Genomic DNA, 25,504 nt, shown 5'->3' with positions numbered 1-25,504 from the left:
AATCAGTTTCATGCAAACGTGAACACTACTAACTAGATAGGAGCAGCACAGAATTGCTGATCTTGGCATTTGGTCCATCTGCAGGTCTCTAGCAGCAGAAACTATGCAAACATGCCTGCCATCTTCAATAATGAATCATATAACAGATTCACAGGATGATTATAATAAGTAATGAGAAATCTGGCTTCAGTGCAAAATCAATATGCCTGACTAAGCCAGTTGACCACTGTCAAGATAGCCACTTAGCATTGGAGGGCCAGCATGTGATGGTGACTTAATGAAAAGTCTCCAGAGGGAAGAGACCAGGACCAGGACAATTCAGTTCAGTTCATTTCAGTGGCTCAGTCGTGTCTGACTCTTTGTAACCCGTGGACTGCAGCACGCCAGGCTACCCTGTCTGTCACCAACTCCCGGAGTTTACTCAAACTCATTTCCATTGAGTCAGTGATGCTATCCAACAACCATCTCATCCTCTGTCGTTCCCTTCTCCTCTGACCTTCAATCCTTCCCAGCATCAGGGTCTTTTCAAATGAGTCAGTTCTTCACATCAGGTGACTAAGTATTGGAGTTTCAGCTTCAGTATCAGTCCTTCCAACGAATATTGAGGACTGATTTCCTTTAGGATGGACTGGCTGGATCCCTTTGTTGTCCAAGGGACTCTCAAGAGTCTTCTCCAACACCACAGTTTAAAAGCATAAACTCTTCAGCACTCAGCCCTCTTCATAGTCCAACTCTCACATCCATACATGACTACTAGAAAAAGCATAGTTTTGACTAGATGAACCGTTGTTGGCAAGGAAATGTCTCTGCCTTTTAATATGCTGTCTAAGTTGGTCATAACTTTCTTTCCAAGGAGCAAGCATCCTTTAATTTCATGGCTGCAGTCACCATCTGCAGTAATTTTGGAGCCCCCAAAAAAAGAAAGTCTGTCACTGTTTCCATCATTTCCCTATCTATTTGCCATGAAGTGATGGGACCAGATGCCATGATCATAATTTTCTGAATGTTGAGTTTTAAGCCAACTTCTTCAATCTCCTCTTTCAGTTTCATCAAGAGGCTCTTTAGTTCTTCTTCTCCTTCTGCCATAATGGTGGTGTCATCTGCATATCTGAGGTTATTGATATTTCTCCCAGCAATCTTGATTTCAGTTTGAGCTTCATCCAATCCAGCACTTCTCATGATGTAGTCTGCATATAAGTTAAATAAGCAGGGTGACAATATGCAGCCTTGACATACTCCTTTCCTGATGTGGAACCAGTCTGTTATTCCATGTCCAGTTCTAACTGTTGCTTCTTGACCTCCTTTCTCAGGAGGCAGATCAGGTGGTCTGGTATTCCCATCTCTTGAAGAACTTTCCACAGTTTGTTGTGATCAACACAGTCAAAGGCTTTGGCATAGTCAATAAAGCAAGAGTAGATGTATTTGGACCTCTCTTGCTTTTATGATGATCCAACAGATGTTGGCAATTTAATCTCTGGTTCCTCTTTGCAGCCAAAGATGAAGAAGCTCTATACAGTCAGCAAAAACAAGACCAGGAACTGACTGTCGCTCAGATGATGAACTCCTTATTGCCAAATTCAGACTTAAATTGAAGAAAGCAAGGAAAACCACTAGACCATTCAGGTATGACCTAAATCAAATCCCTTATGAATATACACTGGAAGTGACAAATAAATTCAAGGGATTAGATCTGATGGACAGACTGCCTGAAGAACTATGGACAGAGGTTGGTAACACTGTACAGGAGACAGTGATCAAGACCATCCCCAAGAAATGAAAAAGGCAAAATGATTGTCTGAGGAGGACTTACAAACACCTATGCTATGCAATGAAGAGAAGCAAAAGGCAAAGGAGCAAAGAAAAGATATCCCATTTGAATGCCAAGTTCCAAAGAGCAGCAAGGAGAGAGATAAGAAAGCCTTCCTCAGTGATCAGTGGCAAAGAGATAGAGGAAAACAATAGAATGGGAAACACTAGAGATCTCTTCAAGAAAATTAGAGATACCAAGGGAACATTTCATGCAAAGATGGGCACAATAAAGGACAGAAATGGTATGGACGTAACAGAAGCAAAAGATATTAAGAAGAGGTGGTAAGAATACACAGAAGAACTATACAAAGAAGATATTCATGACTCAGATAACCACGATGGTGTGATCACTCACCTAGAGCCAGATATCCTGGAGTGGGCCTTAGGAAGCATCACTGTGAACAAAACTAGTGGAGGTGAAGGAATTCAAGCTGAGCTATTTCAAACCCTAAAAGATGATGCTATGAAAGTGCTGCACTCAATATGTCAGCAAATTTGGAAAACTTGGCAGTGGCCACAGGACTGGAAAAGTTCAGTTTTCATTCCAATCCCAAAGAAAGACAATGCCAAAGAGTGCTCAAATTACTACACAATCGCACTCATCTCACACCCTAGCAAAGTAATTCTCAAAATTCTCCAAGACAGGCTTCAACAGTACATGAACCATGAACTTCCAGATCTTCAAGCTGGATTTAGAAAAGGCAGAGGAACCAGGACCAGGACAGTACTAACTCATCACTGTTCAGTGCCAACCAGCAGAAATAGCTCCTGTTACAAGGAAGCATCTGGCTGGTTCTAGGAAGTTATTAACAGTGTGTGTCCAGGTCTGAAACCCAAAGCCAAGTCATGATTGAAAAGTGAAAGTTGAATAAAATTTAGCATCCTTTTCCTTGTAAGTGGCTTAAATTAACTATAATTGAATGCATATGCCTTCACTCAGTTAAATTCTAACCTTTCTAGATGATTCAATGCAGGTATAAAAATAAGTCATTGGGTTAAAAGACCTTGCAATTAAAAGAAATCACAGCCTAACTAAATTATTTTAGGTATGCCACCTGGTTTAAACTAAATGGACATCATTTTTCTATTGGCATTGATTTTTGTATGAATCTACTCATGAAAGAACTTGAGGTACATGCTTCAGGGAACTATCCCATTCACCATCCTCCAAGGAAGCATAGATATGAAACTGACAAGATATTTGGATAGGGGTGAGATGGTATTAATAAAATGAGTACAATAAATGCAGATTTAGTGAGCAAAACTGCTAATTTTTAAAAAACCAAACCCAAATTTATTATTAATATTTGCAAAGAGAGAACATATTCATGTTTCCCACTATTGATGACATTTTCCAACCAAATCCTTCGTTTCGTGATTTTCATTGAGCAGTTCATGTCTTCTCTTTGCAAGGTAATAATATTTTTTACTGAAAAATAATAGATGGAACTATTTGAAATTCTAGAAAATGTTTTGGGTCCTTGTTCACAGGGACTTCAAATAAAGACTGTGCTCTGTCATTCTATTGAAACTGTTAAATTCTTAAGGCTAATGAATAGATCCATGTGTCAGTACAATGCCCCTCTTCACAGTTTGGTTAAATAAGAATGTAACTCCACAGACAGACACAGATACTTTGCTTTCTTTTTTTCTAAGGAACCATTTAAACCTACATTCAGAATTTTAATTTCATACTTTTCAGAGTTTCCATCTTTTGAAGTGATATTCTTTTAACACCTCAAAATACATGAAGCCTTCATTACCTGAACACAACTTCTCTATACATTGTTCCTCAGCTTTTAAGATAAAAAATAAATTTTGTTAAAGTTCTAGGGAAATGTGGTAGGTATATAAAAATGAAAACATTTCTACGTTTTGTCTCAAACAACATTCTGCTGTTCCACTTTTCCCCTACATGTGTCCTTCAATGATATGACCATGGATTTTACTCTACAATTTTAGTTTGTCTCTTTTTAAAATGTTTTCATTTTTCTAATTTGATAGAGGAATAAAAAGAAGCTGAGGGGCTTCCCCTGGTGGCTCAGTGGTAAAGAATCTGCCTGCTAGTCCAAGAGATATCAGGGCCATCCTTGATCTGTGAAGATCCCACATGCCACGGAGCAGCTTAGCCAATGCGCCACAATTACTGAGCCTGTGCTCAAGAGCCTGTACTATAGAGCCCAGCGGTAACTGAGCCCACATGCCACAATTACTGAAATCTGTGTGCCCTAGAGCCTACGCTCTATCTACAACAACAGAAGCCACTGCAAAGAGAACTCCATGCACTGCAGCTAGAGAGTAGCCCCACTTGCTGCAACTAGAAAAAGCTCGTGTAGCAACAAAGACTCCACGCCATAAATAAATAAATAAGAATTTATTTATTTTAAATAAGTGAATTATTTTCACTTCTCCTGGAGTAAGTAATTCACTAGGAGTTTCTTGGTGTCTCTTATAATTTTCCAGTGTATGAATTTCCTATTACTTCATGCAAGAGTGCATAAACATGTAACAGTCTATACAGCCCCCACAGTAAAAATTCTAAATGGAGAGCTGTAGAAAAAATAACTGCTTCAATGGAAGAAATTCCTGACATTGGCTAAGTAAGACTTAATATGTCACAATGTGACCCAAAGATATAAAATGTCATTTTTAAAAAATCTAAATGTGGGATGTACTTACTTAGATTTAAAGTTCTAAAGTTTGGTTTAATTTTTTAAAACTTGAAAAATTGAAGAAAAAAGCCACAAATTTAAAAGTTAAACAAATGTGACTAACCAAACATAAAACATACAGAGTAATACACATACAGGAGATGATCCAATGTCTTACCTTCATCATGAATTTCTGTAGGGGCATAAGGAAAAAAGAGAAAATATTAAATACACATTATTTCAAAGACATTTTAAAACCTCCTATTTATAAAGACTATATTGTTGTTAAGTGGAGTAACATGAACAATAAACAAAAAATTTCCACTGTGTTGTCACAGCAAAACTCAATGTCAACTACATGCTAGAGAAAAGCTGTAGCAAGCAAAACTCTCTTTTAACATGTTTCTAGATTAGTTCATTCTTTTTCCGTGAAAACATGCTGTTTGACTTTAATGCGTGATTCAATTTACAACATTTCTAAGCATCTCAAAAAAGGTATACTCTTAAAATTATACTCTGAAAATGGTCTAGATTTTTTTTCATCTGTTACATAAAAACACAGTAATATAAACAGCAACTCAGCCATTTTACTTGAGTAAAATAGTGGGTTAGAAACAGGTACAGTAGACAATCAATTAATATGCTGTGATGGGCTGCCCATATTTCATGCAAAAAGTGACCAAAAGCAATTCCTTAGGCACTACATATTATTATATGTGAATTTCAAAGAAAAAAGTCACACAATTTTTCTTTTTCTCTTGACTCAGCCACCTCTAATGATTTATAACACCCCCTTTTCATCTACAAAATATAACATGTACATATATTCCTTTCTTTTTCTTAAGACTCATAAAGTTTCTTTGACTTCTTATTCCTGGGAGAGATACACAGATGAAAAAGAGTGAAAAAGGAAAAATATTTTATTTGACAAGTTAGGGCACCATGTAGTTGCCAGGAGCATGGAAGTCCTACAGAGGAAAACACACACATACCCACATTAGTTTTAAAGAAAACAAGGGAAAGTTTTCTAACACAGAGGTTAAATACCACACTTGCTTCCCTGAAACACACAGACATAGTAATATGTATATGACTAAATGGCAATTCTATCATGATTGATTCTTTCATTTTCAGTATTATAATTTTAAGGAAAAATTGTAAAGAACCATTTCATTTTCATCTCAGAAAACACAGCCTGTGTAGTTACATTTTTGTAGTTAATATTCATGGCAAATAATATCCTGGAACTTATTTTCCATGTTGAAACTGACTAATCACATGCCTACAAATGATCACCAGTGATACAGAATATCACTGAGGAATTACAAAAAATCATTTTAAGTCCTAATTCAAAGAAAAACTTCAAAATCATGTTACAGAACATGGTTTGTAATAGATATTTTCTTTATGAGATTTTTGGTTTTTTAATTTATCTAAGTTTTGGAGATATTTCTTTCAGAAATGGTCTCAGCTTGTTTTTGTCAGTATTTAGGTTGAACTACTTCAGAATTGTAGCAAATAGAAAAAAGTGGTCAATTCAGTTTTTTAAGACTGCTCGTCATAATTTTTAGCTGTGTGTGAAGGCAGCATGAGCAAGCCAGGGAAGAGAGTAATCTGTATAAATGATTAAATAAAAATGAGCCCTGTAAATAAGCAAAAGCTGAAATAACCATCATACAAAGAGAAAGAAGAACAGATGTAACAGACACACATTATTTTCAAAAGATAAGAACATGAAAGGTTATTTCTGGCATTACTGACATTAACTTTTTGTAAAAATCATCTATTGGTTCATTTGGATTATTTCTTTATGAGATATGCAAAAGGGATCATTCAGGGCAAGAAAGAAAGTAAAACACAGTAAAATATAAAGGACAAATATATTATTTTAATCTCAATGTCAATGGCATAAGTATGATAAAAAGCAACAGAAAAAGAATAAAAATAAAAATTCCTTACAAGTTGAAAATGATAGGAGAAAAAAAAAAGAAAACTCATGAATGATAATACTGAAACAAATAGCTTTGATTTAGGTGAAGAATTATCATTTTTATGCATGCAGTAAGTGTAATTATTTAAGATATAAAATATTAGACAACATATGGAGATGGACGACTATAAAGACAGAGGCCAGGCATGGTGCTTTCTGTCTTAGAAGAAATTTGAGGATGAAAATCAATTCACACAGAAACACAAAGAGGGAAATTTTAGTTCTTTAGGGTAAAATTCCAAGTGGCAGCAATTCAGTGCCTCAGGTTTAGTTTAATTACTCCAGAATGGACAAGTCAGATGAAGTGTCAAATGTGAGCAAGAGACGGGGACATATTCCCTCTTCCCATTATGCTATATTAACATGAACACCAGGAAGAGACACAGCAATTCTTACATTTTAACTCAAACAAACATTGCCCTGGGAGTCTAATGGATGATAAAAACAGGCAGGAGCCTTTGATCTATAAGCTTATAAAACTTGATCTAGTAGATTAAAAACCCTAAGGGATTTTCTTAGCATATGCCCATGAGTACAAGTGGAAAAACAAATCAAACAGCAATACTTTATTCTAAAAATTGCAATCAAATATCAGAGTTCAAGAGAATGCATAATTATATTCAATCTGTTACTGATACAAAAAGACACAGTGATGTACAAAGCTTTTCTACCATAATTATGCCTTTCACCTCAACACTGGATTATTTTTAACTCTTATTTTAGTTTTGTGAGATGATAACTGATTATAAAACTTAATACCTCTATAAATGGAGTTTTCTTAGAAGTTTTAAAAGAACCTTTACTGAGACGTCTTCTTAAAAATTACACAGATAAGGGATTAGCAACAAAATTAACATAGGAATATAAAGTGGAAGTGACAGATTCAAGGGACTAGATCTGATAAAGGAGTGCCTGAAGGATGGAGGTTCATGACATTGCAGAGGAAGCAATGATCAAGACCATCCCCAAGAAAAAGAAAAGCAAGAAGGCAAATGGTTCTCTGAGGAGGGCTTACAAATAGCTGAGAAAAGAAGAGAAGCTAAAGGCAAGGAGAAAAGGAAAGATATACCCATCTGAATGCAGAGTTCCAAAGAATAGCAAGGAGAGATAAGAAAGCCTTCCTCAGTGATCAGTGCAAAGAAATAGAGGAAAATAATAGAATGATTAGAATAACAGAAAGATTAGAGATCTCTTCAAGAAAATTAGAGATACCAAGGGAACATTTCATGCAAAGATGGGCACAATAAAGGACAGAAATTGTATGGACCTAACAGAAGCAGAAGATATTAAGAAGAGGTGGCAAGAATACACAGAAGAATTGTACAAAAAAGATCTTCATGACCCAGATAACCATCACTCACCTAGAGCCAGACATCCTGGAATGCAAAGTGAAGTGGGCCTTAGGAAGCATCACTACAAACAAAGCTAGTAGAGATGATGAAATTGAGTTGAGCTATTTCAAATCCTTAAAGATGATGCTGTGAAAGTGCTGCACTCAATATGCCAGCAAATTTGGAAAACTCAGCAGTGGTCACAGGACTGGAAAAGGTCAATTTTCATTTCAATCTCAAAGAAAGTCAATGCCAAGGAAAGTTCAAACTGTCACACAATTGCACTCATGTCACACGCTAGCAAAGTAATGCTCAAAATTCTCCAAGGCAGGCTTCAACAGTACATGAACTGTGAACTTCCAGATGTTCAAGCTGGTTTTAGAAAAGGCAGAGGAACTAGAGATCAAATTGCCAACATCCGTTGGTTCATCAAAAAAGCAAGAGAGTTCCAGAAAAACATACATTTCTACTTTATTGACTACACCAAAGCCTTCAACTGTGTGGCTCACAACAAACTGCGGAAAATTCTTCAAAAGATGGGAATACCAGACCACCTTACCTGCCTCATGAAAATCTGTATGCAGCAACATACAGAAAAATCTGTATGCAGAGAAATCTGTATGAAGCAACAGCTAGAACTGGACATGGAACTGGTTCCAAGCTGGGAAAGGAGTACGTCAAGGCTGTATATTGTCACCCAGCTTATTTAACTTCTATGTAGAGTACATAGAAATGCCAGGCGGGATGAAGCACAAGCTGGACTCAAGGCTGCTGGGAGAAATATCAATAACCTCAGACATGTAGATGATTCCACCCTGATGGCAGAATGTGAAGAGGAATTAAAGAGCCTCTTGATGAAGATCAAAGAGCAGAGTGAAAAAGTTGGCTTAAAACTCAACATTCAAAAAACAAAGACCATGGCATCCAGTCCCATCACTTCACAGCAAATAGATGGCGAAACAGTGACAGACTTTATTTTCTTGGGCTCCAAAATCACTGCAGATCGTGACTGTAGCCATGAAACTTAAAGACACTTGCTCCTTGAAAGAAAAGCGATGATAAACCTAGACACCATATTTAAAAGCAGAGACATTACTTTGCCAACAAAAGTCCATCTAGTCAAGGCTATGGTTTTTCCAGTGGTCATGTATAGATGTGAGAGTTGGACTATAAAGAAAGCTGAGTGCTGAAGCATTGACTTGAAACAGCTATGGAGTATCTATGAGAAAGGTCCTGGAACCCTTCTTAATTTAACCAAGCAGACAGCAGAAGGAACCCCAAGGCAGGCTGGTAGGCAGAGGGTTGAACTGTTTTCTGTTATTCTTCAAGTGACAGAAAAAGGGAATAAATTCTACCTGTGACAGCAGACTTTCAAAATTCCTAGAGCAAGTGCATAAGATTTAACCTCTGTGGGTTTTCAAAGAAAGAAATAACTCAGATCTAAAATTTACTGAGACCTACACATAAGTTATAAATTGATTCACTTGCAAAACTCAGCAGCATGATCATCAGCTCAGTGTTATCTCCAATACTTTCTCATAACTAGAAAGCAACCACTAACTTAAAGATTTGCAACTAAACATACCAAGAATAAATTTTGAGATGAGAAATATTATGAAAATGAGAGAGAAAAACTACACAGCAAGGCAGGATCAAGAAAGCAACCAAATGCACAGAGGAAAAATGGGAATACATCTAGGTGATAGTAAAAAGGGGTTTTATTCATTTACACATTCTATTTCTAAAGGAATTAAAGTTTCTTGAGTGGTTGGTTTAAGAGATACTGGTTTGGATACAGCACACAAATACTGGAATGTAAGTGAAGGGATAAAAAGATGAGAGAGGGACTTATCTTAGGATGGCTGATCTTGGGGAAGGAGCACAAAAAGGTGAAACACACATTCTTAGAAAGAAACAGGCTTCCATTTCCAAGATAAGAATTTGGATCAGAATTTTAACTACAGGCAAAGAAGAGAAGACACTGCAAAAGGAAAGGATTGAACAAAATTAGTAATAGGCTAGTTATGAAGAAACAGATGAAGAATTAAAATTATTTCCAGAGTTATAACATCGAATTAGTAGTTCTCCAAAATCCACACAAGGGTGTCATCATCAGGGAAATGGTAAATTTAATAAACAAAACTTCCCTTAAATAAAGGGCTGAAATAAATGAAAAAAGAGCAAAGAATCTCACACACACACACACACACACACACACACACACACACACACAAAAGCAGGTGGACATATGATTGGGAAATAACTGAAAGGCTACTGAAAAGACAGCAAACATCTCAAAATGTTGCCTCAGGAGAAAAGCATCCCAGAATCAAGAAAAACAATGAAAATAAAATGAAGCCATCAGTTAATCCAATCTTAGCTGATTCATCATATTAAGTCACAGAGCAAACAACAAAGCAATACAACAATGAATGGCCTCACTGTTTTGCTCATTTGGAAAAAAAGTGGATCCAGAATGTCAGTGGTGGAAAAGGAGATTCTATTTTCCACTCAGAATCACAAGGAGTTCAGAATTAGAAGGCTCTTTCCCTGTCTGCCTGGCCTCCCTTCTTTCCCTCTCTTTCTTAACAGTTGAAGAAACTGAAACCAACAGTAATAACATAATTTAGCCACATTACACACTTTGTCACTCTGTTGGTCTCCAAACTTATCCTCCAGATTCCTGGCAACTGTTAAGTTTCCTTGTGATATTTTATCATTCACCTTCACTTTTTAAGATTGTATGAATATTTAAAAAGTCTTTTTCTATAGCACGTGGAAAAATATAAGAGTTAAACAATAAGAAGTTAAGATTAATTGGTCAAGGTTTTTCAGTAAAAGATATACAATATTAATAATACAAGTCTTCCTATTGGCCAGGAAGTCTTCCTTTCAATGATCATAATAACAAAGCCAATTATATAGAGATGATAATGTTCACACTAGCAAGTAATGCTCAAAATTCTTCAGGCTTCAACAGTATGTGAACCATGAACTTCCAGATGTTCAGGTTGGATTTAGAAAAGGCAGAGGAACCCGAGATCAAATTGCCAACATCTGTTGGATCATCATAAGAGCAAGAGAGGTCCATAAAAACATCTACTTCTGCTTCATTGACTACGCCAAAGCCTCTGACTGTGTCGATCACTATAAACTGTGTAAAATTCTTCAAGAAATGGGAATACCAGACCACCCGACCTGCCTCCTGAGAAATCTGTATGCAGGTCAAGAAGCAACAGTTAGAACTGGACATGGAACAATGGACTGGTTCCAAATAGGGAAAGGAGTAAGTCAAGGCTGTATATTGTCACCCTGCTTATTTAACTTATATGTAGACAACATCATGCGAAATGCCGGGCTGGATGAAGCACAAGCTGGAATCAAGATTGCCAGGACAAAGTTCAACAACCTCAGACATGCAGATGACACCACCCTTATGGCAGAAAGCAAAGAACTAAAGAGCCTCTTGATAAAAGTGAAAGAGGAGATTGAAAAAGTTGGCTTAAAAGTCAACATTCAGAAAACTAAGATCATGGCATCTGGTCCCATCACTTCATGGCAAATAGATGGGGAAACAGTGACAGACTTTATTTTCTTGGGCTCCAAAATCACTGCAGATGGTGACTGCAGCCATGAAATTCAAAGACACTTGCTCCTTGGAAGAAAAGCTATGTCCAAACTGCTGCTAAGTTACTTCAGTCATGTCCGACTCTGTGCAACCCCATAGACGGCAGCCCACCAGGCTCCCCCATATCTGGGATTCTCCAGGCAAGAACACTGGAGTGGGTTGCCATTTCCTTCTCCAATGCATGAAAGTGAAAAGTGAAAGTGAAGTCGCTCAGTCGTGTCCGACTCTTAGCGACCCCATGGACTGCAGCCTGCCAGGCTCCTCCGTCCATGGGATTTTCCAGGCAAGAGTTGGAATAGGTGCCATTGCCTTCTCCACGTCCAAACTAGACAACACATTAAAAGCAGAGACATTACTTTGCCGACAAAAGTCCATCTAGTCAAAGTTATGGTTTTTCCAGTAGTCATGTATGGTTGTAAGAGCTGGGCTATGAAGAGGGCTGAGCACTGAAGAGTTGATACTTTTGAACTGTGGTGTTGGAGAAGAGTCTTGAGAGTCCCTTGGACTGCAAGGAGATCCAACCAGTCCATCCTAAAGGAGATCAGTCCTGAATATTCATTGGAAGGACTGATGCTAAAGCTGAAACCCCAATACTTTAGCCACTTGATGCGAAGAACAGACTCACTGGAAAAGACCCTGATGCTGGGAAAGATTAAAGGCAGGAGGAGAAGGGGATGACAGAGGATGAGATGGCTGGATGGCATCACCAACTCGATGGACATAAGTTTGAGCAAGCTCAGGTAGAGTTGGTGATGGACAGGGAAGGCTGGGGTGCCGCAGTCCATGGGGTCAAAAAGAGTCAAACACGACTAAGTGACTGAACTGAAATGAATGTTCTAGTAATAGAGAATATTTGACTAGATCCCATTTTCAAAGAAACAAAACTAGAAATTTAGAAAGTTCCAACTGAAGACTGGTAAAATACGTATTAATTACAACATAGCAGTTACTTTGAATACTAATAGTACCAGCCACACCAGGAAGCCAAACAAAAAGATTAGAGGCAACAGCAAACATGCAGCCATTCAGATCACAATCTCTTAGAAAACACATACCCATTTTTCCACATCAACCTTCTGTGGAAAGAAAAAGCCAAGATAAATAATAAGCAAACAAATAAAAAGCTAGCAAGGTTTTAATTAGTGTCACTTAAATAAACTGAAATGTAGTCCCTGCACCAAAACCTATCTCCAATTCTGAAGGACAGGTAACAGTATTCAAACTTTTAATTTACAGCATTTAATCTCAAGCAAACAAAAAAATTTCAATTCATTTATTTATCAGAACTTCAAAAGGCTTTGGGCTGAATATGTACCAGGTACATGAAATAAAAATAACCTAATTTATTCAAAAGCAAACGTGAACATTTATCACATTCTCAAACCTACAAACCTTTGATTCAGGAACCACTGTTCTCCTCTAACTAAAAGAATCTATTTAATGAAAAAGATCCATTTAGAAATACAGCATCTAACTATACATCTCTGATATAATAAAATTTCTCTTAGCCAAATCTTTCTACTCATATAAAAATTCACAATATAACAAATGGTATATGCTGCCAAATAATTCTGAAACTGCATCAAAATATTATTTAAAACATATTTATTAATGAATGTATGTTAGTCTCATAACCATTATGTGACTCTTTAAAAAATAAGTGAATATGATTATATCCAAAGTATAAAACAGAACAAATCACAAAGCCATATGTTAACAAAAACTGCCTTCTCCTGCTCAATCCATCAGAATTTTAAAATCTCAACACACTCACCTTAAAGGTTAAGTTTCCATAACCAACCTCCCTTCTTTAGCACATATGATTGGTAATGAGTGAAACTTGAGGTGTGCTTCAAACTCCTCATTCATTTAAGTTTATCTGCAATTTCTTTCCTTAGAAAATTCATTAATTGAGTCAAAAGCTCACACTACCTAGACAGGAATAGTTGCCATAACTAAGAACCTCCATTCCTTAGTAAACAAGCTTCAAGAAGGAAATGTGCATATATTCACATACATACTAAGTATTTTTAAACATTATAAAGTGATATAAAAATATCAACCTAAGTATACAGGTAGGATTGTATTGAAGGCCCAGTGAAATTCAATAGATTAAACTAATTACTTGTAACAGAGCATTTTGGCTTCTTCAGTAATTTACTTCATCTTCAGAAAAATCTCTAAGCCTACTCCCAACCTTTGAACTTAAGAATACATTGTTATTTAAGAAAGAACACTTTACTGAATGGAAAGTCCTGGTTTTCACTATATACTTTCAAGACATTTAGCTGTTATCTAAAGTTCAAGCCCTTATTTGAAGCATGAAACCTATTAGAATAATGAATATATTTCTTTAGATCCTGAGTCACAGGAAAGCAATCTAATCATGGCAAGTATAATGTAATTATTACTCACTTTTCTACCTTTAAAAGAACAAATTCTTATATTTATGCCTTTCATTGAAAATAAGGAAACATGAAATGATTTCCCTTTCATGTTTACCAGGAAAATAGGATATGTCATATTTTTCAATGATTAACAAAGACACTGCATTATCCCATCATTATTTTCACATCTCAGTTTTAACACACACACACACACACACACATTTGCATCAGCACAAAGATAAAGTGCTGTGGGATTTTTCTAGAAGAAAGAGAACCTGTAATCAAGAGTCATAGTTACTAGTTATTAGTAATAAACAGTCTTTAAAGATCTGTATTATAAAACAGAAAATGTCTCTTAAGAAGCAGGAATTAGTTAGCAATAATATAACAGACTCAGTATCCAAATAGCCAAAGAAAGGCATAGCAACAGCATGTGCTGGGGGTGAAATTTCAGCTAAACGTAAAAGACAAGACAAATGATCCAGAGTTAAAAGACTGACAAAGTGCAAAAGTTGTAACTATGCATAAGTGATGCAGAGAGATTTCATGACACCAATGAATGTTAATAAGAACTATTTAATTAAATGCCTACTAACAGTGAAAAATAGAATGATTTATATGTAGCTCATCATGGAAGGAAAATATAAAGCCCACAACGAACTGGACCAATTTTATAGTTTAAACAATTACCAAATCCATAGAGCACATAAGATAAATGAATATTCCAATAATTTTTTATCCAAGTATGAGGGACTTTTTAAAAATTATCAACTCCATTAATTCAGAGAAAATAAATATTTTACCATCTGTAGAAAGCTGCCTTACATATTTTAAGACCAAAAATGAGCAATCTTATTTTCAAATAAAAACAAAATTTCCATTAAAGAAAATAAAAGTCATTAAGGAACAGCTTGATTTAGCAAAAAGGACATAAGAATATAATACAAAAGTAGTTAAATCTAAATTTTATTATAGCATCATACAAAAGTTGAAACATCCACATGACATCTCCATTTTTGTATTCATATTTTAGTCAATATGTACAATTAGCATGTTTCAATAATTTTATATATGTTTAATGAACATATAAATTATAAATTAGGGTACATAAATATGAACTACTCAATAATCTATAAAAACAAATTTGGTTGATTCTTCCAAGTTGCTTAACTTATTTTACTGTTTAAGGTAAAAAATGTTATTATTATTAAACCGATAGGTCATATAGTTAGAAGTTACCATGTGCCAGACTTTGAGCTAAACACTTTACATGTAACCTTACTGCCTGCATTTTATATATGAGGAAACAAATGACATGCAAATGCGTCACAAATTTTCCTCAACAACAACAAAGTTGTTGGAAAAAAACGATTGGACTTGATCTTGAAATTCGGTTTGTAACTTCAAAGTTGCATTCTCCTAAGCACTTCTTTGTATGCCAATACCAAGATACCTCATCTTTTTGCTTCTCTTTTGCTTCAAACTTTTAGTCTCTATCTAATTTGGAATTTTTCACCCAGTATCTGTTATGGTTAAGTGTCACCTAAATATAGTGTGTTAACATCAAGATAAGAGAATGTAAAATGAACATAGAGATTCTTATGATATCAAATATTTTAGTTAGTTTCAGTTATTCAAACAGCAGGTCTGCTTTTTCACCTAGATAAAGTTCACCTAGATAATTACAACACAACAATAAAACATCTATCATGAATATAACATTTTTAATATCAAGGTATAACATAAGAAAAGTATTTGAAATATTTAATACATGCCTGCAATCCATTACCCTTTTTAAAAATAGACAAAAGTGAAAAACAAAAAACTACCCTATAAATAATTCTCCACTGCACATGTTTATTATTAAGATTGAGAAGAAGAACATGAGAAATTTGCACAGTGTGTTCAAGGATTCAAAAGACAATAAAGTCATTTCAATTTTTTAAAGTAAAATTACAGTTTGGAGGGCCCACATTTTTAATAAATATAACAAATTCAGAAAAATATACAAATCCTGAATATGTAACTTCATAAAACTTTCAGTTCAGTTCAGTAGCTCAGTCATGTCCGACTCTTTGTGACCCCATGAATCACAGCACACCAGGCTTACTTCATAAAATATATAACTTCATAAAACTTCAAGTCAATAAACAAACCCATGTAATCATCACCCAGATCTAATAATAGGACAGAACCTACAACCCAGATGCTGCCTTCATGCCTTCTCCAAAGGCAACTACTATTCTATCACCATTGATTATTTTTCTAATTTGGAAATACAGCCTGTGTTCTCTTTTTATCTAGCTTCTTTAGCTGTCATTAGGTCTCTAAGATTCATCATGGTGTCGCATGTAGTGGTAAGTAATTTATTTTCTCTGCTTATAATATTCTACCATATGAATATGTCACACTTTATTTACCCATTCAACAGTTGAATGGGCTTCCCTTGTGGCTCAGCTGTTAAAGAAACCACCTGCAAGGCAGGAGACCTGGTTTCGATCCCTGGGTTGGGAAGATCCCCTGGAGAAGGGAATGGCTACTCACTCCAGTATTCTGGCCTGGACAATTCCATACACTGTATAGTTCATAGGGTCGCAAAGAGTAGGACATGACTTAATGACCTTGACTCACTGAACAGTTGAACATTTGGATTGTTTCCTGCTTGGGGCTATTACAAAAAATGTTGTGGTGAACATTCTTGTACATATCTTTTGGTGAATATAGGAATATATATATATATCCACTGGTATAGACCAAGAGTGGTATTTGTTGATCATGGATTTATAAATGTTTAGCTATAGTTGATACAGCCAAAGAGATTTCCAAAATGGTGGCATGCATTTAATTCTCATCAGAAGTAAATTAGTTTCACTTGCTCCCCGTCTTGCCAATACTTGGTATTACTAGTCTTTTCAATTTCAGCTCTTCTGGGGAATGTGATACCTCATCACAGTTTTCAGCTGCATTTCCCTGCCATTTGATGAAGCACTTTTTCATATGCTTTGGAAAACTGGAATATCTCCATAGTGAAATATTTGTTCAAGTCTTTTACCCATTTTTTGCTATTAGTTGATCTGTTTTTGTTCTTACTGATTTGTCAGAACTGTTCATGCTTTCCAAATATCCTCTCCACGTCTGTGTCCTGTCTTTTCCATTTTTTAATGGTAACTCTGAGGACAGACATTCTTAGTTTGGGCATAATTTCTGAATCTTTTCCTTCATTGCTGGTGCTTTTTGTCCTGAAAAGACCCTTCTACATTATTTTTGAGACAATTCATTATCTTAACTCTTACCTGAGACCTACAATCTGTTTCGTATTGATTTGGGGAGTATATGGTACTATGGAGAGAATTTAGATTCATTTTCCCTTCATTTATCTATTCAACTGACCTGATTATCTTTAACAAAAAGATAATTCTTGAGCCCACTGCACTGCACTGCCACTTCCGTCATAAGTCAAGTTACTAATTTGTAGAGCTACTGATGAACTCTATTCTATTCTGGCCTATTTTTCTATTCCTGTTATCGTAACCACTATTCCATCAAAATAATTTTTGACATCTGGTAGCCAAAGGCTCCAATTTTGTTCCTCAACATTACATTTGTTAATACTGACCCTCTTCACTTCCTGTAATATGAGAACAGACTTACAAATTTTCATGCACACAAAAAGGAAATCTGTTGGGATTTTGATTTTGATTGCACTGGTTAACTGATAAACTTAGAGAGAACTGTCATCTTTATAATATACTGCCTTCCAACATCATACATTCCTCTTTATTTTAGGTCATCTTTAGTTTCCTTCAAAATGTTTTCCAATTTTCAATAGAAAGGCTTGCACATCTTTCATTATAATTATTCTGAGGTATATGTTGTGGAATTATACTAAGATAAGTGAACTCAGTTTGAAATTTTTATTTTATTTTTGCTAATATATAAAAGGTAGCTGAAAATTTATACTGAGTTCTAACTTTGCTAAATACACTTTTTAATTCCAAAAGTGCCTACCATCATTCCTTTATTATACTAAAATAATTCAATATTTCACTGGTTTTCCATTTTACAGTTTCTATCAGGTTAAAGAATTTCTTACCTTACAAATTTACTAAGTTTGCAACAAATTATTTATGTTTTAAATGTTTTGAAGGTATCAATTAAAATACACAATCTTTCCCTTTTCATCTTTTAATATGGTCAAAGATGTTAATCGGTTTTGTGGATACATTAACTACTTTTGAATCCCATGTTAGCTATAATATGCTATAGATTTTATATATCCATAAATTTGATTTACTAGTATTTTACAGAGGATTTCTGAGTCTATTACTTTGATGAATATTAACATATAACAACTTTTTTCTGGCAAGATCTTTCTCATGGTTTAGGACCATGGCTATGTTGACATCATATAATTAGTTGAGAAGGATTCTGAAACAGGTTAAGATTAAGATTATCGCTCTCTCAAATGTTTTTTAGAATTGACCAGAGAAGCCATCTGGGTCTGGACTTCTTCGTGGTAATGTGAATTTTAATAGTACTTATTTTTTTAATATTTTAAATCTGAGATATAATTGACATAACTTCATATTAAATGAATGATTTTATATTTGCATATATTATGAAATGATCATTATAATAAATCTAGTTAATATACATGACCACACATACTTACAATTTTTTTCTTGTAATGAGCACTTTTTAGATCTACTATCTTAACTTTTAAATACAATGTTATTAACTATAGCAAACATGCTGTGCATTATGTCTCCAGGGATTACTTACTTTATAACTGGAAGGTTGTATATTTTGACCACCTTCACCCATTTTCCCTCTTCCAATACCCTGCCCCTGCAACCACCAATCTGTTCTCTGGAACTACGGGTTCAGTTTTTCTGTATGTTTTTCTAATTCCATACAAAAGTGAAATTATACAGTTTTCGTCTTTCTCTATTTCACTTGTTCCAGCATAATCCCTTCAAGGTCCATCCATGCTGTCAAAAATTATTTCTTTTGTGGCTGTATAATATTCCACCATGTGCATATACCACATTTCCTTTATGAATTCATCCGCGGGTGTTCCATGTCTTGGCTACTAAAAATAATGCTGTAATAAATATGGGGAACACATATCTTTCCAAGTTAGTATTTTCCTGTCCTTTGGATAAATACCCAGAAATGGAATTGCTGGATCATACAATGGCACCCCACTCCAGTACTCTTGCCTGGAGAATCCCATGGATGGAGGAGCCTGGTAGGCTGCAGTCCATGGGGTCGCTAAGAGTCGGACACGACCGAGAGACTTCACTTTCACTTTTCACTTTCATGCATTGGAGAAGGAAATGGCAGCCCACTCCAGTGTTCTTGCCCGGAGAATCCCAGGGACGGGGGAGCCTGGTGGGCTTCCGTCTATGGGGTCGCACAGAGTTGGACACGACTGAAGCGACAGCAGCAGCAGCAGCAGCACAACAGTTGAATTGTAGCTTTTCAAGGATCCTCCATAATGTTTTCTGCAGTGGATGCCTGAATTTACACTCCCACCAACAGTGCACAAGGATTCTCTTCTCTCCACATACTTGTCAACAGTTGGATTTTTTTTTATTACAGCCATCCAACAGTCAAAAAATTAGATTTCACCGAAGTTTTGATTTGCATTTCTCTGATGATTAGAGATCTTGAGCATCATTTTATGTACACTTTGGCCTTTATATATCTCTAGGAAAATACCTATTCAGATTCTCTGCCCCTGGTTTAATCAGATTGTTTCGTTTTGTTATTGAGTTGTATGTGTTCTTTATATATTTTGGATATTAACACCTTATCAGAAATGTAATTTGCAAATATTTCCTCCTATTTCATAGGTTCCTTTTTCATTTTGTTCATGATTTCCTTTTCTGTCTGAAAGCTTTTAGGTTTGATGAAGTCCCAATTGTTGATTTTTGCTTTTGTGGTCTTTGCTTTTGGTATCAAATCCAGAAAACCTTCACCAACACTGATGTCAGGAAGCTTACTGCCTATGTTTTCTTGCAAAAGTTTTATGGTTTCAGGTCATAAAACTTCAAGTCTTTAACCATTATCAATTGATTTTGTGCATGGTATAAAATAGTGGTCCCTTTTCATTCTTTTGCGAGACTCTGTGCAGTTTTCTCAGTACTGTATTTTGGTTTACACTGGCACCTTTGTTATAAGTCAATTGGCCATCTATGCATGGGTATACTTCTGGGCTCTCTGCTATGTTCCACTGATCTATGTGTATTTTTTTTTTTTTTTTTTTTGCTAATACCATACTCTTTTCAGTACTATAAGCACAGAATATCTTTCCATTTCTTTCTTTCTTATTCAGTTTCATTCACCAATGTCATAGTTTTCAGTGTAAAGGCTCTTCACCACTGTGGTTAAATTTATTCCTATTCTTTTTGATCCAATTGTAAATGGCACTGTTTCTTTAATTTCTTTTTCTGATAGTTTCTATTAGTGTATAGAAATGCAACAAATTTTTGTAAATTGATTTTTTTTAACCTGCAGGCTTACTGAGTTCATTTCTCTATATAACATCATATCACCTGTGAAGTGTGATCATTTTAATTCCTCCTTTCCAATCTCATACCTTTTCTTTTTCTCTGCTTAAGACTTTCAGTACTGTGTTGAATAGACATAGGAAGAGTGGGTGTCCTTGTCTTGTTCCTGATCTTAGAGGAAAAGCTTTCATCTTTCCACTGTTGAGTACAATGTTAGCTGTGGACCTGTTAGATATGACCTTTAGAAAGTTGAGGTATGCTCCCTCTACACCCACTTTATGGAGAGTTTTTCAATCATAAATGGATATTGAACTTTGTCAAATGGTCTTTCTGCCTCTGTTAAGATGGTCATGATTTTTACCCTTTGTTTTGTTAATGAGGTGTATCACATTGACTGATTTGTGGATAATAAACCATCCTCGCATCACTGGAAAAAACCCCAGTTGGTCATGGCATTGATCCTTTTAATTATTGTCGAATTCAGTTTTGTACAGAATTTTCTCCTCTATATTCATCAGAGGATATTGACCTATAATTTTCTTTTCTTGTGCTGTTCTTGTCTGGTTTTGGTTTCAGCTAATGCTGGCCTCAGTGAATATGTTCAGAAGTATTTCTCCTCTTATATTGTTTCAGTTCATTTGCGTCCGACTCTTCGCGAACCCAGGGACTGCAGCGCAGCAGGCTTCCCTGTCCATTGCCAACTCCTGGAGTTTACTCAAACTCATGTCCATTGAGTCGGGGATGCCATTCAACCATCTCATCTTCTGTCATCCCCTTCTCCTCCCACCTTCAATCTTACCCAGCATCTGGGTCTTTTCAATGAGTCAGTTCTTCACATCAGATGGCCAGAGTATTGGAGTTTCAGCTTCAGCATCAGTCCTTCCAATGAATATTCAGGACTGATTTCCTTTAGGATGGACTGGATGGATCCCATTGCTGTCTAAGAGTCTTCTCTAATACCAAATTCAAAAGCATCAACTCTTCAGCACTCAGCCCTCTTCACAGTCCAACTCTCATATCCATACACGACCACTGGAAAAACCATAGCTTTGACTAGACGAACCCTTGTTGGCAAGGTAATGTCTCTGGCTTTTTAATATGCTGTCTAGGTTGGTCATAACTTTTCTTCCAAAGAGCAAGCATCTTTGAATTTCATGGCTGCAGTCACCATCTGCAGTGATTTTGGAGCCCAAGAAAATAAAGTCTGTCACTATTTCCCCATCTATTTGCCATGAAGTGATGGGACCAGGTGCCATGATATTAATTTTCTGAATGTTGAGTTTTAAGCCAAGTTTTTCACTCTCCTCTTTCATTTTCATCAAGAGGTTCTTTAGTTCTTCTTCACCTTCTATTGTTTGGAAAAGTTTAAGAAGAATTGGTATTAATTCTCCTTTAAATGTTTAGTAGAATTTATCACTGATGCCATCTCATTCTTAAGCAACGTAAGACCACAAAGTTCTCTCTGCCATCAATTTGTGAGAAAAACTCACCATAAATTTAATTAAACAAATGAAGTCACCAAGTAAGTCCAATGATGCACTGAATTATACTTTAGCCCAATTTCCTTTCTTTATTTTGATTTTTGTATTAGACAGAATGTTATTTTAATTTGTCAAATAATGTCAAAAATTGAAACAGACTTATACAATACAGTAAACTTGGCCATCTCCCACAATATTATGTTTAACTTAATAAGGAAAAGATTTAGAATTTTCACTTGGAAGTTTAAATTTTTTTCTTTTAAAATTTAAACTGAGTAATAGAAGACAAAGATCTACTGCTTCCTAAGTTATTCTTTTTTTAGAATAGAAAAGATCCTGTAATGCTCTTTACATTGCTTTCTGAATTTGTCCAAATTGTGAAGAACAGTATATACACTCTCTAACTCAAAACTACCAATATCTCCATTTTCAAGCATAGAATATATTAAAATGGGGCTTGTACATAAAGTTTAATGTTAACAAATTCAAACTGATGGGTGCTAAGCAAATATAGTAATTCTCTTCTGCGTAAGCTCTTACCAGAATTACTAAGTTTGATTAAATACCACAAGTAAATCCATCTGGGAAAATAAATATTTAAGAAGAGTACGAACAATTAGTGAGGGGAAAAAGAGAATATTATTAAATATTAAATGTTTAATATTTAAATATTAAAATGTTCCTAAAATACAGTGATTAAATCAATACTGTTTTGGTATAATAATAGACAGACATGTGTGACAGAATATTCAGCTTAGAATAACCCATCTGGGAATGTATGAAATTAATGTATGACTAAGAAAGGCATCACAATAAATAAGGAAAGGAATCATCAGTCATGAAAAGAGATGGGCATTCTTCTTAGCCACTAGGGGAAATAAAATCAAGTTAAACAGTAATCTTAAATGAACTCTGGATGGATCTACTATGAATAATAATAAACTCAAATAAATTCTACATCCATTCACTATTTAAAAAAGGGATGGGTATAACAAAGGGTGTACAATGATTTAAACAATTCAGTGCAATGTCAATCAAAATATCAGCAAGTTATTTTGTGGATACTGAGAGAAACTTACTGTAAAGTTTCTATGGGAAAACAAAAGACCCAGAAAAGCCGAAACAACATTGAAGGAGAAGAATAAAGTAAGAGAACTGATACTGCCCAACGTTAAGACTTAACTATAAAGTTACAGGAGTCAAGAGAGTGTGGTACTCATGAAAGGACAGACAAATGGACCAACGGAAAGAACAGACAGCACAGAAACAGACCCACACAAATGGAACCAATTTATCTTTCACAAAAGTAATTCAATGAAAAGAGGACAGTCTTTCACTAAGTGGTGCTGGAACAACTTGACATCTGTATACAAAAAAGAAAAGAAAGAAAAGAAAAAGATTCTAAGATACGGATTTTAAAACTTTCACAAAAACGAGCTCTAAACAGGTCACAGCCTTAAAATAATATATGAACTATAAAACTCGTAGAAGATAACATGGGAGGCTATCTGGGTGACCTTGGGTTTGGTAATGACTTTTATAGATATAATGACAAAGCATGATCCATGAAAGGAAAATTGTTAAGCTGGACTTCATTAAAATTAAATCTTCTTCTCTGTGAAAGACACAGGCAGCCAAATGAAAAGTCAACTCACAAGTGGGAAAAAAACTTTACAAAATATATATATTATAAAATTCTCGTATTCAAAATATACAAAAAACTCTTAAAATGCAAAAATATGATATACAATAGAATACTATTCACCCCAAAAAAGAATGAAATAATGCCATTTGCAACAACATGGATGGACCTACAGAATATCATACTAACTGAAGTCAGAAAGAGAAAGATAAATATAATATCCCTTATGTGTGAAATCCAAAATATGACCCTAATGAACCTATCTACAAAACAGACTCACAGACACAGAGAACAGACTTGTGGTTGCCAAGGGGAAGAGGGGATGGGGAGGGATGAATGAGAAATTTGGGATCAGCAGATGCAAACTATTATATAGAGAATCGATAAACAACAAGGTCCTACTCTATAGCACAGGAAACTATATTCACATCTGTGATAAGCCATGATTGAAAAAATATGGAAAAGGAAACATATGTATACATGCATGTGTGTGTAGAGGCATCCCTGGTGGCTAAGGGGTAAAGAATCAGCCTGCTAAGCAGGAGATGTGGGTTTGATCACTGGGTTGGGAAGATCCCCTGGAGAAGGAAACTACAGCCCTCTTCAGTATTCTTGTCTGGAAAATCTCATGGACAGAAGAAACTGGCGGGCTGCAGTTCATGGGGTTACAAAACAGCTGGACATGACACAGTGACTACAGAACAATTACACACACAGACACACACACACGTACATATATGTAGAACTGAATCACTTTGCTGTGCAGTAGAAATACGCCATTGTAAATCAACTATATTTCGATTTAAAAACTTAACAATATGAAAATAAACAATCCAATTTAAAATTTGGAAAAAGGTATCATCAATAGACACCTCACAAAAAAGATATCAGATGCCATGTAAGTATATGAAAAGATGGTGTACATCATATGTCATCAGGAGCTTTTAAATTAAAACAACAGTAAGATACAACTACAAAACTATGAGAATGGCCAAAATCCAAAACTGATACCACCAAATGCCAATGATGAGGTGCAGCAATAGGAACTTTCATTCATTATTAGCTGGAATGCCACGAGGTACACACTCTAGAAAAGTCAGTATAGCAGTCTCACAAAAATAAACACAATTTAAACATATGATCCAGCGATCTCTTTCCTTCATATTTACCCAAAGGAGCTGGAAGCTTATGTCTACATCAAAGTCTACACGTGAGTTTATAGCAGCTATATTCATAATTGCCAAAACTTAGAAGCAATCAAAATGTTCTTCAATAGATAGACAAACTACTGTATATCCAGGTGATGGAATATTGTTGTTGTTAACTTACTCATTCGTATCCAACTCTTTGCAACCCAATGGACTGCAGCACACCAGACTTCCCTGTCCTTCACCATCTCCCAGAACTTGCTCAAACTCATGTCCATTAAGTCAGTGATGCCAACTCAGTAATAAACAGAAATGAGCTCTCGAGCTAAGGAAAGACATAGAGAAACCTTAAACGCATCACACTATGTGAAAGAAGCCAGAATGAAAAGGCAGCATACTGAACGATTCAAAGTATATGACATTATGGAAAATGTAAAACTATTGAGCCAATAAAAAGATCAGTGGTTAGAAGGGAGGAAGACATGAAAAGGTGAAGTTCAGGGGACTTTAGTGAAACTATTCTGTCTCATACCAGGAATAGTGGATACAAAACATAATATATTAACTTTAAAAAAAAAAAATTGGCCATGCTGCATGGCATGTGGGATCTCAGTTCCCTCACCAGGGATCAAACTCTCATCCCATGCATTGTTAGCACAGAGTCTTAACCATTGGACCATCAGTGAAGTCCATGTTAGAATTTTTAGATTGTGCAGTACAAAGAGTGATAATGTAAACTGTGAAGTTTAAATAATGATTTGTCAATATTGGCCCTAATGTAAACCATGAACTTGGGGTGGTAATATTTGTGAGTTATAACAAATGTACCACATTAATGCAAGATTTTATAATAATAAGGGATGTGGGGGAAGGAAAAGGCTATGGGACATTTTCAAACAATTTTCTGTAAATTTGAAATTGC

At 35.5% G+C, this 25,504-nt stretch overlaps 1 protein-coding gene across 1 annotated transcript in view; it reads right to left on the bottom strand.

The window, feature by feature from the left end:
• The window catches only part of RYR2 (ryanodine receptor 2), an 830,734-nt gene that overhangs the window by 493,431 nt on the left and 311,799 nt on the right, over positions 1-25,504 (bottom strand). The window contains exons 4-5 of the mRNA XM_061404941.1: positions 12,465-12,485; positions 4,639-4,653 (exon numbers count right to left, since the gene is read on the bottom strand). Of these exons, the coding sequence (XP_061260925.1) occupies positions 4,639-4,653; positions 12,465-12,485 (36 nt within the window). The remainder of the gene's footprint in view (positions 1-4,638; positions 4,654-12,464; positions 12,486-25,504) is intronic.

The sequence above is a fragment of the Bos javanicus genome, chromosome 28 (assembly GCF_032452875.1).
Source record: "Bos javanicus breed banteng chromosome 28, ARS-OSU_banteng_1.0, whole genome shotgun sequence".
Classification (NCBI taxonomy): domain Eukaryota; kingdom Metazoa; phylum Chordata; class Mammalia; order Artiodactyla; family Bovidae; genus Bos; species Bos javanicus.
This window is presented reverse-complemented; position numbering and strand designations above follow the sequence as displayed.